This window comes from Cloeon dipterum, chromosome 1 (genome assembly GCF_949628265.1).
Source record: "Cloeon dipterum chromosome 1, ieCloDipt1.1, whole genome shotgun sequence".
Lineage (NCBI taxonomy): Eukaryota > Metazoa > Arthropoda > Insecta > Ephemeroptera > Baetidae > Cloeon > Cloeon dipterum.
The window spans coordinates 8,513,120-8,533,804 of NC_088786.1; the positions used below are offsets into that span (position 1 = coordinate 8,513,120).

At 39.5% G+C, this 20,685-nt stretch overlaps 1 protein-coding gene across 1 annotated transcript; it reads left to right on the forward strand.

The window, feature by feature from the left end:
- The first annotated feature begins 182 nt into the window (after positions 1-182).
- ocm (over compensating males) lies at positions 183-19,911 on the forward strand. Its single transcript, XM_065476331.1, has 18 exons — positions 183-302; positions 358-440; positions 495-540; positions 4,827-4,892; positions 5,034-5,212; positions 5,555-5,915; positions 5,967-9,413; positions 10,162-10,292; positions 10,346-12,223; positions 13,425-13,961; positions 14,330-14,998; positions 15,573-15,908; positions 16,006-16,108; positions 16,563-17,319; positions 17,378-17,475; positions 18,236-18,435; positions 18,497-18,569; positions 19,381-19,911. Exons 4-18 carry the CDS (start codon positions 4,853-4,855, stop codon positions 19,596-19,598), a joined length of 9,027 nt encoding a protein of 3,008 aa, XP_065332403.1. The 5' UTR covers positions 183-302; positions 358-440; positions 495-540; positions 4,827-4,852; the 3' UTR covers positions 19,599-19,911.
- The last annotated feature ends 774 nt before the right edge of the window (positions 19,912-20,685 follow it).

Genomic DNA, 20,685 nt, shown 5'->3' on the forward strand with positions numbered 1-20,685 from the left:
CGTGAATTGCTAGTATTTCCCCTTTTTAAACTTACAGTGAATCTGTAAAGGAAGAAATTTTCATAAAAATATTCCGATCAGCAGTTATTAATATCGCACTTGTCCGTCGTTCATCTGGCAACCATATTTTCTAGTTATCTGTATGCCATAACAAAATGAGCTCTTTGATATAAGCTGTTGTACCACCTCTTTGGATAATACTTCGACTCTAATGCACCCTAAAATCCAGAATCGACAATATTTCTTTTAACTTTAATTTTTACTACTTAGTGTCAACATTTATATCCTCTGTTTTATTTAAAGTGCGCGATATACCTATTTGAACTTACCAGATTAATTAAATTTATTTTATTTTAGACGCTCTACTTCGTGCGTGGACCAGCACGTCGCATTGTGCGGCGGCCATCATCCCCAGCCTGGCATTACATCGAACCACAGTGGTAACTAACAAATAAGAGAACACCTTGAACGCTCATATTGTGTTCCACTCGCAGGCATTCACTGAATCCTCCCATCCCGGTATGGCTACGAACTGTGCAAGTAAGTTACAAAAAATGCATTTTGTTGATTGTTTGGCTGTAGTCGCTGAGTTTTGTACAAGTTTTGAATAATGTAGATGGCAAGCATTCCAAAATAATGTAGATCTTTTTCACTTTTGAAGTGGCAAAACTTTATTCAGAAACGTGGTAAAACATGGCCGCACACATTAGCGTGATGCCATAGAAGCGCCATCTTTGACTATGGCTCAAATATGGCTCTTGTTGTTGTTATCATTAGAAGAATATATACCGCAAAATTGGAATTAAATATTATCAAGTGTGAATTTAACGTGAAATAATCTAATAAAAAATAAATATTATTAAATAACGCGAGTCTTTACTTTAAAATTAATAAAAATATCAATATTATAATTCTTCATTTTTATGATTTTTATATCTCTGCTGATTATTTGGGTGACACAATCGAGTTTAAAGATTCGGTTGTAAATATGTCACTTCTTTATTGCTTCATATTAGATGTTCATTAGTAAAATTATCCTATGCCAGTAAAACATTAAAATCATGATTTTTCAATTTAACCTATATTTTAGCTCATTATAAAATGGTGTTAGTTGGGTAGAAGTATATAATTGGAAAAAAATCCCACTCCAAGGACTTAAAAACGTTAAGAAATAAGAAATCATATTTTTTCTGGTTACTTAATTATATCTCGCATTCGGGAGTAATTTTGGAAAATCTGTAATTTCATCAGACATCAGACTATATTGCCAGCACCGCGACATTTTGATGGTGTATGACTGTTACAGAAAGAGCCAGAAGAACTATACCGGCCATTTTACTTCTCATTTTCTCGTTACTCTCAACAAATTTAAGAGGCTCCCCTGCTGTGATTTCAGACTCAATTCTGCCACTATGTGCATTTTTCACTGAATTTAGAGTATTGAATTCTTTAGATTTGCTAAATGCAAAAAGCAGGCTCGCCGTAGAAATGTCAGCAAAGATTTTTTAATTCACCAGTCGCATTAAACCCTTAGTGTTAGAAGCTACCAACAGATGGCGCAACCGTATATTTTCGTTATTAATTTAATTTTGAGGCACTTCCGCAGGGATTTGAGCCTCAATCTAGCTGCTGTGCATTCTTCACTTAATATTTATGCTCTCTTTTGATGTGATGAAAACATATTAAGTGAAGTTATGCACATTGGCAGAATTGAATCCGAGATTGCAGTGCCTTATAATTAAATTTATTACAAAAATACGCGGTTGTGCCATCTATTGGCGGCTTTGAACAATAAGGGCTTACATAACTCGATTGCGATGTATTAAAAAAATAGGATTCTACGGCGATTGGCTCCTAAAATTGGCGAAAACCAAATAGACTTTTTAATGGAAATCCAACTGAAAACCTGAATTTTTAAAGAAGAAAAAATAACAAAATTTATAAAATTAACCATTGAAGAAAGCCGTTGGTGTTTGAAGCTCCCAATAGATGGCCAAACCATATGTTTAATATTTTAGGACACTGCTCCGCCGCTAAAATTGTACCTGGATCACTTCCTTCGCTCTACCCTTTGGGCGCCCAGAAAAGGCTTTTGCGTGCTGAAATGCATTTTATCATCTTGTAAGATTTTGCTTAGATTGTTAAATAAAATAGCTAATAAAATTGCGGATATTTTACCAAACGTTTTGCAATTTTTTTTTAATTTCTAGGGAAGATTATTATTTCCAATTATTTCGTCGTATTTTCGCCGTAAAAAGCGCGCAAGTGTAAAGTTGCGCATCATATCTTTATAGCACGTCGTGTTGTTGCAGTTTGGTTAACCAGGACGACAGTGCAGCTTAGCGGGTTGCATTATTTGTTGTTAGTGCAAGCGCCGCGTGTGATGATAAGAACATTAATTGGTTCAATTAATGGCGATAGAAACTTTAAAATAATTTATTCTGGCTAAAATCCTTTGCTGTCGATTATACCATAATTGGCTGAACCGATTTTGGTCTTTTGTGTCTACTTGGTCCATCCAGTGAGGGAAATATTGAAGATCTCGCCGCCCCCCCCCCCCCTTGCCAGCAGCGTCAGGCAGGGGCTGCCATATGGGTTTTAAAGTGGCTAGTCTTAAGTCTCTTACGAGTTTTGGGCTTATTCCCTTTGCCATATTTATAGATAGGGATTAACGGCTTTAATTATAGCCCGTTCGAATAATAAGAAAAATGTAGAAGTTGATTCCATACCTTATAAGTTTATTACCGTTGATAACGATGAACGCACAACGCAGTGGCTACCCAAGGGATGAGCGAGGGAGGAGAGAGAGCAGGTGTCTGGCTCGGTCCGGAGTCAGACGTTCCAAAGAGGTCCAAAGAGGAAATCATCCCCGTGAGTGGGGGTTTTGAAACCTGAATCCCTCCCTCCACTTTCCCCTTTTGGTGCCCTAGCGCTTCTGGAGCACACCACAGATATATATTTTTTTTTCATATGCAACATCAGAACGAATTATGCGGGAATTAGGGCGAATTTTCAGAGCCTATACTAATTTTGCAACTTGTGAATTGTGCTTCGGCGCAGTTCGGAAAAAAAATTTATTTTATAATATGCTGAAATAGCATAGAGATATTACACGCTTTACATCGATTAAATCGATAACAATAGTATTGCACGCAATATCGTCAGGTGAAATCCTGTAAGGGAGGAAGCTAAAAAATTTCCCAGGTTGCCATTTTTTTTCTTTGGAAAATTGGTTCATTAAAAATTTATTTTGCCAGAAGGAAAATGTAATCATAATTCGCACACCATTGGTAGATCGCGACGAGAGGGATTGGAATCAAGCGAAAAATCCTTGACAAATGGTTACATTTTTGGATAAACTTGGCAACATCTGAAATTGATCTGTTCCTCGTCGCCTCGTCAGTCCTGATTTCATTATAGCACGATGCAGTTTAGGTAACCGGCCTGACAGTGCAGCTTAGCGGGTTGCATACTACCCTACCTTGGTAGCTCAAGAGCCACATAATATGCGATGATCAGAGTCCTTAATTGGATCAAGAAATTGTGATATAAACTTTTAAATAATTTTTTTCTTGATTAAATCATTTGCTGTAGATTATACCGCCATTGTCTGTCGGTTTGGTTTCCAGCACATCATATTTTATGCCAGTTTGTGAAAGAGACAAGTAATAGCACACGTGGTCGACTAATTGTAATAACAACTTCAGATCCGTCTGGGTGGTTAGAATTAATTATAACTTTAAAATTAGCAAGATAAGTTAAATGGTGTATGGCAGAAACACGAGTTCATTTCGCTTGATAATAATTGAATCGCCAGAATCCATTTTTGATAAGGATTTGATAAGAGGTATCAGCCAATAAATTTTGAGGTAGTGGTTTGAACGAATTTAGGCCTAGAGGTGGCTGAGCATTTTCGTCAGCAGCTGACACGAATGACAAATTAAAAGCGAAATTCGATTGTGCTTACCGGCTAGAAGAAGACAAATTTTTGTTCCGTCACTTTTTAACATTCTCGACTTTTAGACCGGCGGCTTCGCGCAGCTTTTAGCCATGCCAGCTGCACCACGTGTGCCCCAAAAAATCTCAGCGGGAGCAATCGTGGCCTTTACCAATCAGCGAAGAATATGGTACATTCAGGTGGTGCACCCGATCGTGATTTTTGTATAGCTATATATGGTCTAAGCGGTATAAAGCTACTGCTGGCTACAATATCGTCCTCGCACCTTATTTGCTCTCAATACGATGATATTCTGTTAATGTGGGCCATTGGCCACGATGCCAGCCAATGCTAATCGATTTCCTGAGACTCCTATTTTTTCCCCACCCCTTACTATGAATGCAGGAACCCGCCCTGAGCCCTCAATGTTGCGAAATACATAATATAATAAAATTTAAAAGTCCGCGCCACTTGAAAAGCATGCTAACTTTTCTGCATATTTGCTCAAAAATTGAGTGTTGCTCTAGTCCATTTTTTTGTTTAACTGAATCATTTTGAACTAGATTATGCATTGCGGCAACAAGAAAATTTTCCGGGGATTTGCATTATTGCAGTATATATTATACATATATTTTTGTAAAACATCACACCTTAACCTAAGCGAACGTGTTTTTAATTTTTGAATAGTTAAAAAGGACTTAGATAACTATCATATTAATCTTAAAAGTATATTATTTATTACACTAGGAAAAATGTGACATAATTTGGCAACATAAATTGGAATTTCCTCGTATTTTTGAAAATTTAATTCCATTTCATTGATATAATCACACCGATGAAAATTTCGTTAATGAATTCGAATTCATGATTTTTATCCTTTGTGTTTCAGGTTGCAGAAGGCGAAACTAAGGCGCCATGCAAGAAACTGAAGTGATCCCGGTTAAGAGAAAGCGAGGTACGTGATCATGTCTAAAGAAGGAAAAAACATACATATTAGATTATGTTAACCTAATATTTCAACAATTAAAAAAATATTATGTGCGATGTTGCAAATGAAATTTTCTTAAGTTTTGTATTAAATTGTTGCATACTCAAGGGAGACCGAGGAAAATAGTTGGGGAAAGCAAACCAAGTCCAAACAATGTTCCCATACCTGCAACCAAAGCAGGACTCCGTGTCAGACCCCGTACGAGGCGAACTTTGGACTCAACTGATATCTCTAGGAAGTTGGGAGACGAAGAGAAAATTCGATCTCAAAAGAGATCTCACTCTCAGGTACATTTCTCAAGAACGAGTCCATAATTATGCTGATTTTTTTAAGCTTGTGATTCCCGAGATTTAATTTTTTCTTAAAGGATACCTTACAAATGACTGTTTTATTACCCTTGCATTTTACAATCAAGACGTTTACTGAAAACCTACTATTTGACTTATTTAAAGTAAAACTTAAAAGTGTCGAATCATTTTTAACCTACTTTAGATTATTTTTAATAGCCAAATTTTGATAAAATAATGGAAAATTTGCTCAAACACACTAAAACTGGATTTTGAAACTCTTTACAAATAGTGTCTCCTACAAATTGAAGTGGAATTTCATAACTATTTTTGATTTAATAGGGATCTAGTAGTTCCGAAAAGAGTCAAAGCCGAAATCGTAACACTAGTGAAGATTCCCAACCAGCTACCAGAGTAACTCGACGCTCAGCAACAGCATTGAATGTTTCAATATCAGATGATGATGACAAACACGAGGCAAGAAACACTGAGGAGAACGAACCAGGAGCGAAAAGGAACAGGAGCAGGAGAAGCGCTTCAAAGGAAGTTGTCGGGGACTTAATATTCACGAGCTTTGAGAACCTGCATGAAATGACCTCATTTATGGACGACACTGACAATGAGAAGGAGACAAATAAAAGTTCTTCAGCCAAGCCAACTGATGAGAATGACCACACTGGGAAAACAGACACGCACAAAGATGGTAAAATTTTTGAAATTTTCGTTACGCTAGAAACTGATGTGGATTTTTCAGATGGTAAACCAGCAGACGCCCCACAACCTATAATCATACCCTTCAGGGTGAATCCACAGTTCCGCACTCTCATGCGATTAAAGTCGGGTCTACAATCATCACAGGTGGTCAAGCTCAAAAGCAGAAATGAACCTCTGTCCAGCATGCATGGAAAAAGCAACCAGGACCTACCGTCTAGCTCGGCCAAAGAGACCCCTGTCATTAAAAAAGCGTCAAAGCCACCCCCTCAAGCAGATAAAACTGAAGATCAATCTTCAAAATTGACTCCTACACCAAAGTCAAACCACGAAGTGAGAAAGACTTCTGCTGTACTCGGTGCACTTCAATCTCCAGTTCGTAGTACCAGCAAAGGCTCTGCAGTCAACAAATCAACACAAGTAGAGACAACTGAGATGCAAAGTTCATCTGAAAAACAGGTAGGCGGGAATTCTGATGTTCAAAAGAACGCATCGGCCTCCTCTGAGGACATTTTGCATCAGCCTGTGCAAATTTTAGCCAGAAAATCTGACATTGCGCCAAAGCCTGTCCAGAAATCAAAAAAGGTGTCTGTAGAAGACTTACTTGATGTTCATGCAGTGAAAGGCGGAACTCCTGATGGCTCAGCATTGCTCCAAGGTCTATGGATAGAAGATCAACCTTCAAAATTGGCGCCTGCATCAGAGTCGGACCACAAAACGAGAAAGACTTGTACTTCATCCATTATACATCCTGTTAGCATGTTACCAGATAAGCCCAGCAAAAACTCGGCAGCCAGAAATTTGACACAAGCAGAGGTGATTGCGACTCTAATTGCACCAAAAAAACAGGCAGTTGGAACTGCTGGTAGCTCAGCTGAGAGAGCCATTCCTGAGGGAATTTCCAATCAGCCTGTGCTAGTTGGGGTTAATAAGGCTGACTTCGCGCCAAAGCCTGACCAGGTCTCAAGGAGGGCATCTTCAGAAGGCAAACTTGATGCTCACGCTGAGAAAGGCGGAACTCCTGGTGGCTCAGTTGATACCTCAAGCCTCAAAAAGTCATCTCTCCAACATAATCAATCTTTAAATGTTACGCCTGTATCTATGTCGGTCAAAACGAACATGAAAGCGACTAGTGCTGTAACCACTACATTTGTCCACATCTTGCCTAGGGGCTGTGAACAAGCAAAAGTATCTAAGAAGCAGGTTGGTGAGATTGCTGGTGGCTCAACTAATGCTTCAACTGTGCACCCTCCAGCTGTACAAGTGAAAAATATCCCAGCCGCCCAGATAAGTACGGGGACAATTGAAGATCCCAGACGTCCTGTTCATAGACCAAGGCCTGCGTCTGAGATAATTGTTGCTTTTCCTGAAATGGTAAGGGCTTCAACTACAACACTGTCTGATGTGCACAACCTTGCAAGGAGAGTTAGCAACAGCCCGGCACATGAAACTGAGAAGAAATCGTTGCCAAGCAAATCCTCTGATGGAACTCCTTGTGGCTCTGCTGATGCTCAAGCAACCACCTCACACTCTGGAAAGATAGATGAGCGGGCAACGGTTCATCTAGCTCAAGCTGTGAAAGTTACACTTGTTTCAAATGACGCTGCATATAAGATGACCTTAAATTCCAATAAATCGCCTGATGATGGTCACGTGTCACCCAGAGGTCAAGACAAAGACACTCCTGTCAAGAACAGTGAACCAAAATTACCTCCTCAAACTAGAGAACCAATATGTGGAACAACAAGCTCTGGAACTTCTGGTAGCTTCAACGTAATACCTTCAATACCAGGAAAAGGAAATCAGACAGCAAAGGTTGTTGAAGTTCCACATGCAAGTGCGGAGATGGTGTTAGAGGAAGCTGACTCTGCGCCAAAGCACAAAATAGATTCTAGAAAGGCCTCTAAAGAAAGCCAAAATCAAGACGCCGCTTCTGTAATAGACGCGTTGAAGGCGCCTCAAGTAAAAATCATCTCGTCCAAGGAACAGGTTGACAAAACTGCGAGCACTAAAACTTCTGGCAACTCTGCCAATGATTTAAATCCTAAGAGTGCAACAACCTCGCTGCCTGAGAAAAGAGATAAGCATGCAATCGGCCCTCGAGATTCGCCTTTGATCAAGAAGGTCAAGCCAGTTGAAGCTGATTGTGTGTCAAAGCCAGTACTTGTAGTTAGCGAGGCTTCTGTAGAGCCTAAGAAACTTGAGAAGAGCGCTGAAAAACTTAAGAATTCTGCTGAAAATCCAATTCCAGCACCATCTTCTGAAAAAACTCCTGCAAGATCTGCTGATCAAATTTCAGTTCCATCGCCTTCTTCAAGGAAGACGATCAGACTCTCTGATTCGGTCAGAAATCAAGCTTACTCTTCAGTGTCATCTGAAGAACTAGAGAGAATGTTGAACGGAGCGAACTACAAAAATAAATTAACCCTTCCTCAGGACAAAAGGGGATCTGGAACCCCTGAAATAAAGCAGACAAAAGATGACAGCGCTGATAAAGAAAGTCTGACCACTTGTGCTCAGCCAAGTACCAGTGGATTGCCGATTTCAACGGGAAATGCGTTGCTTGTGATCCCAGCCAGAGACAACAGTGCATCAAGCTCAAACCAGAACAACAAGTGTCTTTCCCCTAGCAACGTAATTTTTGTCCAAGGTAGACCTCCCAGAGCAAAACCTCCAACTGGTGATCAACTGCTTAGTGGTGGTGCTGTTCCTTCGCAGGCGACCATAACGGTGGCCAAAGAAGACAATTCTTCAAAGCAAATCGAGCAAACACTTCCTCCAATCGGACCTGCTACGAAGATACTGTTAGTTTCCAAAGAAAGAGCCAAGGACACTGTGACACGTGACATACCTGTAGATACAGCTAATGTCAAAGGCAAAGTAAACACGCCTGTTTCTCCGCTCCTGAGCCCTTCCAAGGAGAAAGCACAGCCACATGCTCAGCTTGAAGCAATACCTGTAACGCAGAAACCAAATATTGTGTTCCAAACCCAACCATCAACTCCACCTACGCCTAAAGAAGTGCCAAAGGTTGCGAGTCCAGAAAAACCTGTTGACACGGCTGCTGTCCAACCTACTAAAGCTTTGGAGAAGTCTGTTACCCTCAGTAGAAATCTACCACCTGTTAGTCCTACCAGAGGCGACAAGGAAACGCCTGCCAATGGTAATAAAGCGGCCAACCTCAACCTTCAAAAACTGATAAGCAACGTAATTAAAATAAAGAGAAACGAAAACGGACAGTTCTTCATCAAGTCAGCTGCAACACCTTCAACGTCCAAAAGTTCTGAGAAAGCTGGAGCAAAAAGTCAAGTATTACCTCCCCCTCAAGAGAATGAGCCGTCTAACCTTCAGCTCGGTGTTCAGATGACTCCTACCTCTGTTGGAAAGATTTCGAGTGGACCAAACACGAAGGAAATTCATAAGCACCCCAGTACTCCGGAAAATTCAACCCAGGAAACTGTGCTGCGTGATGTGCTAGAAGATATGATTGGTGAGTTAAAAGCAAAAATTAAAATCCGCCAAGTAACAATTAATAATTTCAAACGATTGACCATTTTTAAAAATGCATTTTATTTACTTTTGGAGCAAAAATCACATGATTTTGTAGCCCTACCTTGAATTGTCTTTGGATCCCAAAACCGTCTAAAATCGTCAAAAACGCTTTAAAAGCCAGAAAGTCATTTTTGGTGTTCTTAAATTTTTGTTAGAAAATTTGTTTTTGGTCATTTTTTTTATATAAATTTGACTGTTTTTGAAACCTGTAAATAATAGTGTAGTTAATTAATAATTTGCAAGATATTGCAAATTTGCTAGCTCTAAAATTTAAATCGCAATTTCCTTGTTTGATCACATCTTTTTTTTAATTTTGTTCGCCTTTTCATCAGTAACAGATAATTAAAGGTGGAGTTTACTTGTAATTATTTATACAAAGAAAATTCTCCTAAAATAGTTTAAATTGTCGATCTATCAAGTCTGTTGCTGATTATTTTCGAGCTCCAGAGAAGTTTGGGAATTATAGATAATATCTGTATGTGTCGAAAATATCGACATTTGACCTAGAAGTTATTTCTATGAGCTTAAAATATTTAAAAATTGCAAGAATATCGATATTATATCATAGGTTAAAACCATTTAATTTCGCTTACAGTGCTGCACAAAACTCTTAAAATTAGGCTTTCTATTTTGCACGAACATCTATAAAATCCCATCATCCCCAATAATGTATTGTGTGTCAACAGGAGCTGTAATTGAAGGCGAGTCTAGAGAGAAATCTAATGAGGCTGGAGCAGTTCAGACAGTCAAAGATACTTTGCCTACAAAACAGGATGCTCAAAAGGGGATTGAAGACAAAATACCACCATCGCCAAAGGTTTCAATTTGACCGTTGAAGGTGGCACAATTTTCAACAAAAATCTCTTCCAGGTTCCAATGGCTTCAAACAGCGGTGAAATGGAAAAGACAGCTGCACCAATAACCAAAACGCAAGAAAAATCTAATCAAAATCCAGTAATTGCCGCTGAAGATGGGGGAAACTCTCGGGATGTTACTGAAAATGTTCAGGAGCCAAAAGATAAAATACCAATAACCCCAAATGAAAATTCGCCAGAGGAGAGTGATGATTTGAATGAATCGACAAATGTAGTAGAAGAAATTATGGAGAGAGAAGAGCCAAAGAAAAGGACGCGAGGTCGCAAAAGGAAGTCGTCAGAGATGAAGGAAGGGAACGTCACGAAACGAACCACAAGATTGTCACGCCTAAATTCGACGGAAAAGAGGGATAGGGTGGTCGTCAGGTACAAGCTGCTTGATTCAGGAAAAATGAACCTAGAAGATTGCAAATCTGCTGAAAACCTGAAGAAGAGTAAATCAGATCCTGGCAAGAAGCAGAAACCTAAACTGAGACCACCACCCACCGCCAAGATCTTCACGAGCGAAGAAGGTAGCACATGCCAAGCAAGACTAAGGGAGCTAAGAGAAAAGCAACTTAAAGAGAGCGCCACGCGCCCGCAGACAATTACCAAGCCAACCGATCCTCCGCCGATTTTGGACAAGTCCCACGCGGAGTTTGCAGTGTCGGCTCTGTTCTTCAAAAACGATGAGAATCAAAGAGCTAAAGAGAGAGAGGACGAGACTTTTGAACCACACATTGAAGTTGTTGATGAACGAGTAGATGAGCCAGGACCCAGCAGAATCCGCGAGGAGGCGGAAAACATTCAGGTTTCCGTTGAGCCTAACAAAAAGCAGGTATCTGCCGAACCAGAAAAAAATCAAGCCGCCTTATTGCTTGAAGAAAATAAAATCTGCGAGGAGCCAAACAAAAACCAAAGCCCTGAAGAGGTGACAAGTGACTGTCCGGCCTTAAATGAGCCAGAGATCAGTTCAAGTTCTTCAGAAAGTTCGCCAGCTCGCTCGAAGCCAGGGAGCAGCCAGCAGAAGAGAAGGTGGGCGAAGAGGCGTCGAAAGAAGAAAATAGTGAAGCCAACATCAAGCAAGCGCAAATGGAGCAACGCGAGGAGATTGAAGCACATGTCGACCATAGCAAAGCGGAAGAAGTTGGGCCACGTATCCAAGGCGGAGAGAGAGCTGTCCAAGCTGGGTCACGTGGTCATCAACGTGGACAAGGACAAGCGAGCGGCCGAGGTGGAGCAGGCCTCAGAGGTGGCGTGCAAAAAGGAATTCTGCAAGCTTGGCTGCGTGTGCCAGAGTCTGAAAGGCTCGATGCGGGACGAGTTCCACTGCGGCAAGGAGGACTGTCTGTTCGGCTGCAAGTGCGCGCAGGCCGGCGCCTCCAACTGCGTCAACGACCCCAGGGTGCGGGACAGGATCAGGGATCGTGCCCCGGCAGAGAAGGAGTTCATCAACACGGTGATCAAGGGCAGCGAGCTGCTAGTCATGGCCGAGCGGGGTAAACGAGAACGCAAGGTCCCGCAAAGGCTCGTCTGCGACTTTATCACTGGCGAAGAGATCGAGTCCAGCAGCAGCAAGCGGGCGCGGCTTGACGACGCGGATCATCCTATGGTGCGGAAGCGGCTGCTCGACGAGTACTGGGAAAAGCAGTTGGACGACCGCGTGAGCAATTTGCAGAGTCCAGACATCTTGGAGGAGCCTACAGTTGGCACCATAGTGCACTCTCACGACGGTGAAGATGATGGCACAGCAATCAGAGTGCACATTGACCAAATCGAATTCGTCCAAAGGCAGATCTCGGAATTTGTCCCGAGGGTGTCACCTGAGAAAGAACATGAGGCAGAACACGAGGCAGAACACGAGGCAGAACCGATGGAGCATTCGTCTGATGAGGTACGTAGGCTTAGTAAAATATAATTTTTCGCATCACTAGTCAAATCACTTAAATGGGGAAGTCTTCAAAAATGATTTTTAAATTTTTTCGACCTTTTTTTACTTCATGTTATTTTCATGAATTTTGTCGTTTGTATTGATTAGTTAATTTCATTCTACCTTTTCGAACCCCTCAAATAAAGAATGATCTTTTCCAACGCCCGATATTTTTATGAATTTATCTTTAAAAAAATCAAAATCGCTTTTATTCTCTACACTGGTCTTAGAAAAAGCCGGAAAAATCTGAATTCACCTTCTTTGAGAGTTGGAAATTAGATAAAAAAAAATTCGATGGAAAATTTTCGGTTATTCACAATTCAAGCCAAGCGGGCGTTTAAATCTCGAATTTTAGGGACTCTGCGCTGTGGCTGCAAAGGCTGTTAAGGTCTTGAAAATTTTATCTAGATCTGCAATATACATATTTCTGACTCTACAAATCGTACAATGGCCACTCCCACAAGCAAAAATATCAGGCATGAATGGCTAAAAAGTCTAAATGTTGCAAAATAAAATCCACATCACCTCAATCATCGTACCTTACAGCGGCTGTTTTGGCCCCTTAGGCCTCTGATCAGCAGTACTGTATGGAAGACTCACACTTTTCGCCCAAATAACACTTCTCGGTAGGCTAGAGCATTAACATTAATTATTCCCATCAGAGTGAGACGACAAGTGTGAGTGAGCGGAAAGCGTGAGTCTACCATACCTCCAAAACAAAATGCATAGCCACTTAGCCACAGAGAATTTTATACCAGATCATTGGTTGGAAACGTCATTACTCAGAAATGACGTTTCCCCACCCTTATTTCTGAGTGCAAACGAAATAATAAGAAACGGAGCAAAGAAATTGACAACCCCGTAAATCGAATCCCCTCGTGATAGAAAATTCACTTACATAACAACAATTCAGCTACATATCCCAAATCCTTTGTTATGTAAGCTATTTTTATTAAATTAAAAAAGGATGGAATTGTTTGGCTTAGCTGAATTGTTTTAAGAGGAATTTCCATCACGAGAATATTCGAGTTGCAGGATTATCGATTTCGTTGCTCGTGTTTCTGTTTGATTATAGTTAACGACGATTGATTCGAATTTTTTTTGCAGCTTTAAATATGTTATAAAGACTGCATTAAAATCCTCAAACAAATCTGGATTCTTACAGGATGGGACGCCAAAAATAATCAGCATAGCTTCCATTGCCCCAGAGGAATTCGACAAGCAGGGAGCATCTTCTAGCAGGGAGCTGGAAATCATCGACGAGGTTTGCATTGAGCTGCCAACTTCATACGCGATCATTGAAGCTCGCAGGAACGCCAAGATCCGTGCTAAGACCATGCTGACAAGATTTAAAGATAGCGTCATCAGTGCAGGCGGCTTCATTCCAAGCAAATTGTACAATGACAAATTCTGCACCGTCTCCTGGGAGTCATTCATTCGGCGGTTAAAAGCACGAAGCCTGTTCGTTTGGGTTGAGTCCAACGACATGTCAAATCAACAGATCGCACTCATCACTGACTACAATGGCCCACCGTTTGTAAATTTCGTCAACGTCTTTGAAAAGGCAAAGAAGGAGCCCACAAACATTATTTTGGAAAAGCTCAACCTGCTTCCAAGCTCGCCGCCAGTACCATTCATCCTCTGGTGCAACGGCCACAACTGGGAGATCTTGGGCAAGCTTTCGCAATGCTGCAGTACCCTGGTAAATCATTAAAACTACAGCAAACCAGTCATCTAAGAAGGAAACTTTTCAGATTTGAAATTTAAGTTGTTGGAGAAATAATTGCTATCGAGATTTAATCAGCAAATTAAAATCGAAATCGTGAATTGACCTCAAATTCTGTCTTTAAATATTGTCTTAAACCGTCTAAATTTACACGGAAACTGTTTATTAAACACCAAAATTCTTAATTGCCTCTCAATTTAATTGACGAAATTTTTCATCTCAATTAGTAACAATCTTCCCAGTGCTACCCTAAAATCGTCAAATCTACGAATTTCCATCAAAAATTTAAACTTTGAATCTCTAGATTTACCTCATATTATTTTAATAATCATATTTTTTCTCAGGTGAATCCACCAGAGCCCTACAAACCAGAAGAGCTTATGCCGGAGAACTTTGATTCCAAATGGCTTTCCATCAGTGCCGTGCATGGCAACGCTTTCTCGCGACTCTTGGTTGGAACAGATGTGGTCGTGGACTACAGCTTCATCTGCAAACTGAAAACCATGTCCTGGGAACAGAAAAGGCCGCTTGTTGCTACAATCCCCAAGAGCAAGAAGCGCAAATTCAATGCGCCTTTTGGATTTTACAGTCCGTGCTCAAAGTCGATGGTCTTCCTAGGGCCGTATGACATGGACGAGGCGATACTTGATATGAGACTGGTTCCGCCTAATAATGGGATTGGAGATCCTCTGAAAATGCTACAAGTCGTCAGGTTACGCCAGCTTCCGCAAGTGCGCTGTGACATCTCGGAAGTGGGCATTTGGACGTGCCCTATTGAGCGCGTGCAAGACGTGCCGTACTGTCGTTTCTACGACAATGGCATGCTCATCAAGCTTTCCATGGAGAGAAACGAGCTCCTCATTTTTGAGTCTGCTATAGGCGTAGAGTTGTTCTTGAAGAACATCACGCGAGATCTATACAAAACGGATGTTGAATGGACCAAGAAAGAGAGGGGACAGTACAAATCCACAAGCCGTGTGATGGAGGAATTTGAAAATTTTGAGTACCAACTGGTGAGTTTTTAATTTGATTTTAATCTCAGGTTAATTAAAACTTTGCGTCAGTGACGTTTTCATTAAAATCTATTTTGGATCTTCCCGCAAATAAACGAAAGGGAATTGTTACAAATTTTTGTAGAAATAACCTAATCATCTCCAAAAAGCCTAGGCCCAAATCTCGTTTAGTTACACTAATTTTATGCCATTAGTTCATGTACTTTCATTTATAATTATCTAATTTTTTGCTAAAAATTCCCTTTGAATTTTCTACTGTTTCATTAGTTTCCCTGAACGAGATTTTCTAAATATAGAATTAATTTTAAACAAGTTGTTGAAACATTTTCAAGGCTTTCGTGATTTTTTTCCAAATCCATGAATGAAATAAAAATAATTTTTGCTGCCTGTAATTTAAAGAACCCACCTCTGAGCTTTTGGACTCATTTTTTAATGTTATTTTTTAATGTTATTATAATACCAGAAAAAAATTCAAAAATATTCCATCACTTGGAAAAACTTGGTTTGTAAAAAAACGTTTGTAGAAGAAATCAAAGCAAAGCATGTTTAAAAAATCAAAATGTTTTGTTTGCAGGGCTTGAAAATTTTGGACGAGGAAATAGCTAGCGGGTTAGGTGAACTCCCTAGCAGTAACTCGCTTGCACCAAGCGACCAGTCAGAACAGAGTGGCCTGGATCATGCTCTGGCCATATACGAGAAGTACAAAGAAACACAGAGGCGGCCGCCGTCGCCTGAAGTGCAACTTGTGTTTGAGCAAAGTGATGATGAAGATGACCAAGATATTTTAGGTATACTGGAGAGAGACTCCGACGATTATAAATTAGAGATGAGAAATGCGTTTATGGACGCTGAATGCTTATATCCCGCCATGGGGGATGAGAAATTCAAGAGAATGCGTCTAGTGAGAGAGGCAAGTACTACTTTTATCTTTATTAATTGTAATGCTTGATTGACACATCATATTCCAATGGTTAATTTGATCTAACCCATTGTTTATTTTTTTTTAGATGGCAAATGAAGTATCGACACTGCAGAAAACAGCAGCTGCACTGGATAAAGAGAAAAAGGAGCTGGAAAAAATCAAAGAGGCGCACATCAAGAAATTTGAGCGTATGTATCCAAGACATGTTTGTCTCCAGCTTGAGAGTGTTAAGTGGTGGCCTAATTTATTTTTCTTGCACCATTTTCAGAGGAAAAACTGTTCTTCTGTTAGCGTGCGATGTTAGCAAGGCAGTTTTCCATTTTGTGATGCGTAAAATTGCACCGCTGGTATTTGCGGAAAATAGTATTTATTCAAAATTTAAGAACAGGGCTTGGTTTTCACAACATTAAAATATATAATCCCAAATTCATATTTTGCTTAATTTTTAAAAAATCTTATATGAGATTTTCTGGTTGAATCTTAAATTGGATTATGTTAAAAAGATGCAGAAAAATATACATTTTTTCATGCAGTGTGGTTTTTTAAAACAAAAAGCTCTTCCAACCTTCCAATAAACGCTACCCATTTAGATAAAATAAAAGTTGCCAAAAACCTAAATTTTTATTTCTGTACTTGTTGCAGTTCTTCCCAGAGATGATAGAATGAAAATTATGAAGGCAATCAAGAAATTGAGCAACGTAACTCTGGCAAACAAGAAACATCTGATAGAATTAGAGGACAAATCTAAGAGTAAAAACGAGGATGTTCCAGTTGCCAGCACCAGCAGGCAGAATGTTCCAGTTGCCAGCACCAGAAGGCAGAATGTTTCAATTGCCAGCACCAGAAGGCAGAGTGTTCCAATTGCCAGCACCAGCAAACAGTTTGTTCCAGTCGCCAGCACCAGCAAACAGTTTGTTCCAGTCGCCAGCACCAGCAGGCAGACTGTTCCAGTTGCTAGCACCAGCAGGCAGACTGTTCCTGCCGCCAGCACCAGCAAGCAGTTTGTTCCAGTCGCTAGCACCAGCAGGCAGACTGTTCCAGTCGCTAGCACCAGCAGGCAATTTGTTCCAGTCGCTAGCACAAGCAGGCAATTTGTTCCAGTCGCTAGCACAAGCAGGCAGGCTGTTCCAGTCGCTAGTATCAGCAGGCAGGCTCTTCCAGTCGCTAGCATCAGCAGGCAGGCTGTTCCAGTTGCTAGCACCAGCAGGCAGGCTGTTCCAGTTGCTAGCATCAGCAGGCAGATTGTTCCAGGGAATACTTCCGTGCCTGGAAGTAGCAAGAACGTGGCAGTTACTGTTCCAGGCACTACCAAGGTTACCACTCTGGTGATGCCCGTTTCATCTTCAAGTGATGCTTCGCAGGGGGTGGCCAGACTCACACAATGTCCAGCTCCAGCAGGGTATGTGTTATTTTAAAATCGCTCTTGGCTTCTTCATGTTATAGTTATGCAAATGTAGGGCAAAATATATCAAACTGAATATTAAAGAGCTGGAAAAAATTAAAAACATGATTGCAACAGCACCTCCTCGCTCAAAAGTCATGATCAACACACAAGGTAAGACCGTTTTCATAATTTGTGGCACAATTTATAGCAATGTCAATCATGCATTATTTTCGTTTAGCTTTATGACAGTTTTTAATAAACACATTGATGTTATAGACGACATCTTCAAAATAAAAGGGCCAGGATTTTTTGCTTGAGTCTAGCGTTTTCTGATTTATTTGTATTTTTTTCCTTGTATAAGATGGCACAAAACTAGCCGAAAATCCAGGAATTTTTACTTAAATTTTTTTTAATTGTGTGCCTGTGAACTCGACTTAAGCTTTTGGGTATACAGAAAATTCTTGCAAAATTGAGGAACTGCCTAGCATTTTAAAATTAAAACTTCACTAACAATAAGTGGCAGAAATTTGTCACCTCCAATCGCTAATTTACGATTTTTTCTTGGAAAAATCTAAATACTTGTTTCGTGCGCATTAAATTAGTAAAATAATCCCTGAATCTATATTGCATTTTGTGTTGGATTGATTATATAAAATAAAATACGTCAATCCTATGAACATAATGCTACAAATACCATGAGAAGATGAGAAGTCCAAAACTTTGCTTAAAAACTATTTCATTTTATCAGACTATCATTACAATTTTATTTCATATAGGTTTGTTTTTATTTTTGGGAGTTTTGAACTTATATCTGTTGAGGAAATTCCCATTCAAATCTATACAATTTTTTTTTTACTCAACCGTATTTTTTGTGAGACAGAAAGATTTCTGCTTAAGGTCCAAGGGTCAATAAAATTTTAAATGTTGTCAGGCAATCAGGTCAAGATTGTACACACCACGCGTAGCAACGTGGCAGAAACGACTTCTTCAAACGTGAGAACCCCAACACCTTGGGTGAAACGCATTCCTTCGACCGGCAGGACCAACGAGGACAGCGCCAAGGAAGTGGAGGATAACACTTTGGATGATATGCCCATTTTAACTCCTAATTGCATCTTAGAAGAAAATGCTGTAAGCTTTCTGTCAGATTTAATTATAGTCGAGGGTTATTAGTGAGCATTCTTTTTTTCAGGCGGCAGGACCAATGCAACCTCGAGATGAAGGCAGAAGAACCATACAAAATCCACTCTGTAGTTTCCCTAATAGTAAGTGTGACTTTATTTGAATTCAGATCTCTTTAGATTTTTTGTATTAATTTTAAATTTAGTCAATTTTTAAGTTGAAATAGTCGTGTTCAGTGATGAAAAGGGTAGATTTTTTAGGCAATTAAAAATGCTTAGGAAAGAAGAGTAAATTTGTAGCTATTATTTATTTATTTACTTGTGTTATTCAAGCTTTCCGAAAGTAATATAATCGATCCGTGGGTCGGAAACTTATATAAATTTATAGAATCGACTTTATAAAACCAGCTCGTTGGCTCACAAGGCATTCTCAAGAGTGTCACAGTAGTGGGTAAAAGAACCGAAATATTCAACGGGAAGGTTCAACTTGCCACTTGCTGGTTTTCGCACCTTTCCAGCTTGTCGCTCATAGCCCACGTGATAAACAAACACTTTCGCAAGGTTCAATTTATTATCTGATGTTTCAGATATTCCAAAAAATGAATTAAAAGTAGTAACTTTGATGAAAATGAGCAAATCAAGAAAAATCCATTCTTGCCATTTTTTTGGAAGGGCATTTTCAATTCAATACAACTCTTCATATTTAACCACTTGATTCGAATAAAAATTTGAGAAAATGAAAATGGATACGTTAAATTTGGTTATGCTTCAATCAGAAACCAAATTTGTGCCTCTTGCGCCTTTGATATTTCAACTAAAACTTTTTTGCATCTGGAATTTTAAAGCAAAGAAGCAGGAATTATTTTTTTACTTTTAAATTTTTATGGAATATTGGACAACAGTAACAAACAGAAATTAACACAAATTTTTCTCTTTTTCTTCTTTCAACATAAAGGGCGACCCACGTACACCCCTGCAGATTTCGAACAGGCGGTACACTTGGTAGTTGAACTGGGGTACCCGGTGAGCGAAGCTTCAGAAAGGTTTGGTGTGCCTCCAAGAACTCTGTATAACTACTTCCAACGTATGCGAATCATGCAACAAAAAAACATGGAGGGAACATCAACACCAGAAATTGACTTGTGCGATGACAGTAGCGACGAAAACTCCTAATTGTAGAGACTTTTGAATGCTTACAAATAGTGAAAAAACCATGGACGCGACTGCCTCCGGCTGTCGGGGAAACAAGTTAATTGTTGTTGAAAGTGGAGGATGCTGCACTTTGAAAGGACAGCACAATTGCTTTGACTCTTGTGGTATTCAGACTTCAATCTATGTCTGAGCCAGCAAACGTTAGGTTAATTTATCTGAATTTGTAGACTAATTCTCAATTTTAGTTTTGCCCCTTATGATTTTTCACACAATAGGATCTGTGCTGCTGCATCGCTTTTTCCAATGAGAATCAATAAAAAAATTAAAAAATGGATATTTGGTGTTTTCTTAACAGTATTTCCTTTTGATTTTTATCTATAACCAATACAGGATAATATTCAAAGAGATGTCTTTGCAGTTGAAAAAGACATTGAAAATGTGAAAAATCTGAAAGTTAAGTCATGCGTGCTCTGACTCCTCAGACACAGACGAAACTTGCTGGGGGTCTTTCCATGAAAGTCCTATTTTGCAATCTCTATCAAAGCAATTTAGTGCAAAATACGATTATTATTGATAGATTAATACGAGATATTTTATTTTGTATTTCCATCTAAAAGCTGATAAAAGTTTTTCGAACTTATTCCTGCAGCTCCAGCTTCCTTGGATTTTTCTCTTTGAAATTAACATATTTGATTTATTTCAGGGGGAAATTTTTTGGAATTTGAACGTTTTTCTTAAATCTGCAAATTTCTTAAAAATTGTCTTATTGGAATAATAAAACTTGTATTATTAATAAAAAATTTGATGTTCATCATTTGTCACCGTGTTGACGCACAACATCTTTGTCAGAAGTTTCGTTGTTATCTTTGGTTCAATGTAACTATGCGGTTTAAAAAGTTTACTCATATTTATCACAATTCAATAATTCGTAAAGATTTTGCTTGAAATGTCGTCAGAGCGATGTCATAGCGTTGATCATTTACTGGTGGGACTTCAAAAAGTTACAGAGAGCACAAATAATTATATGTAGGGTTGCGAATTTTCAACAAAAATGAAGTTTGGTTTCCTTTCTCCATTTAATCGGTTTGCAATAATCCTCCCTCGATTT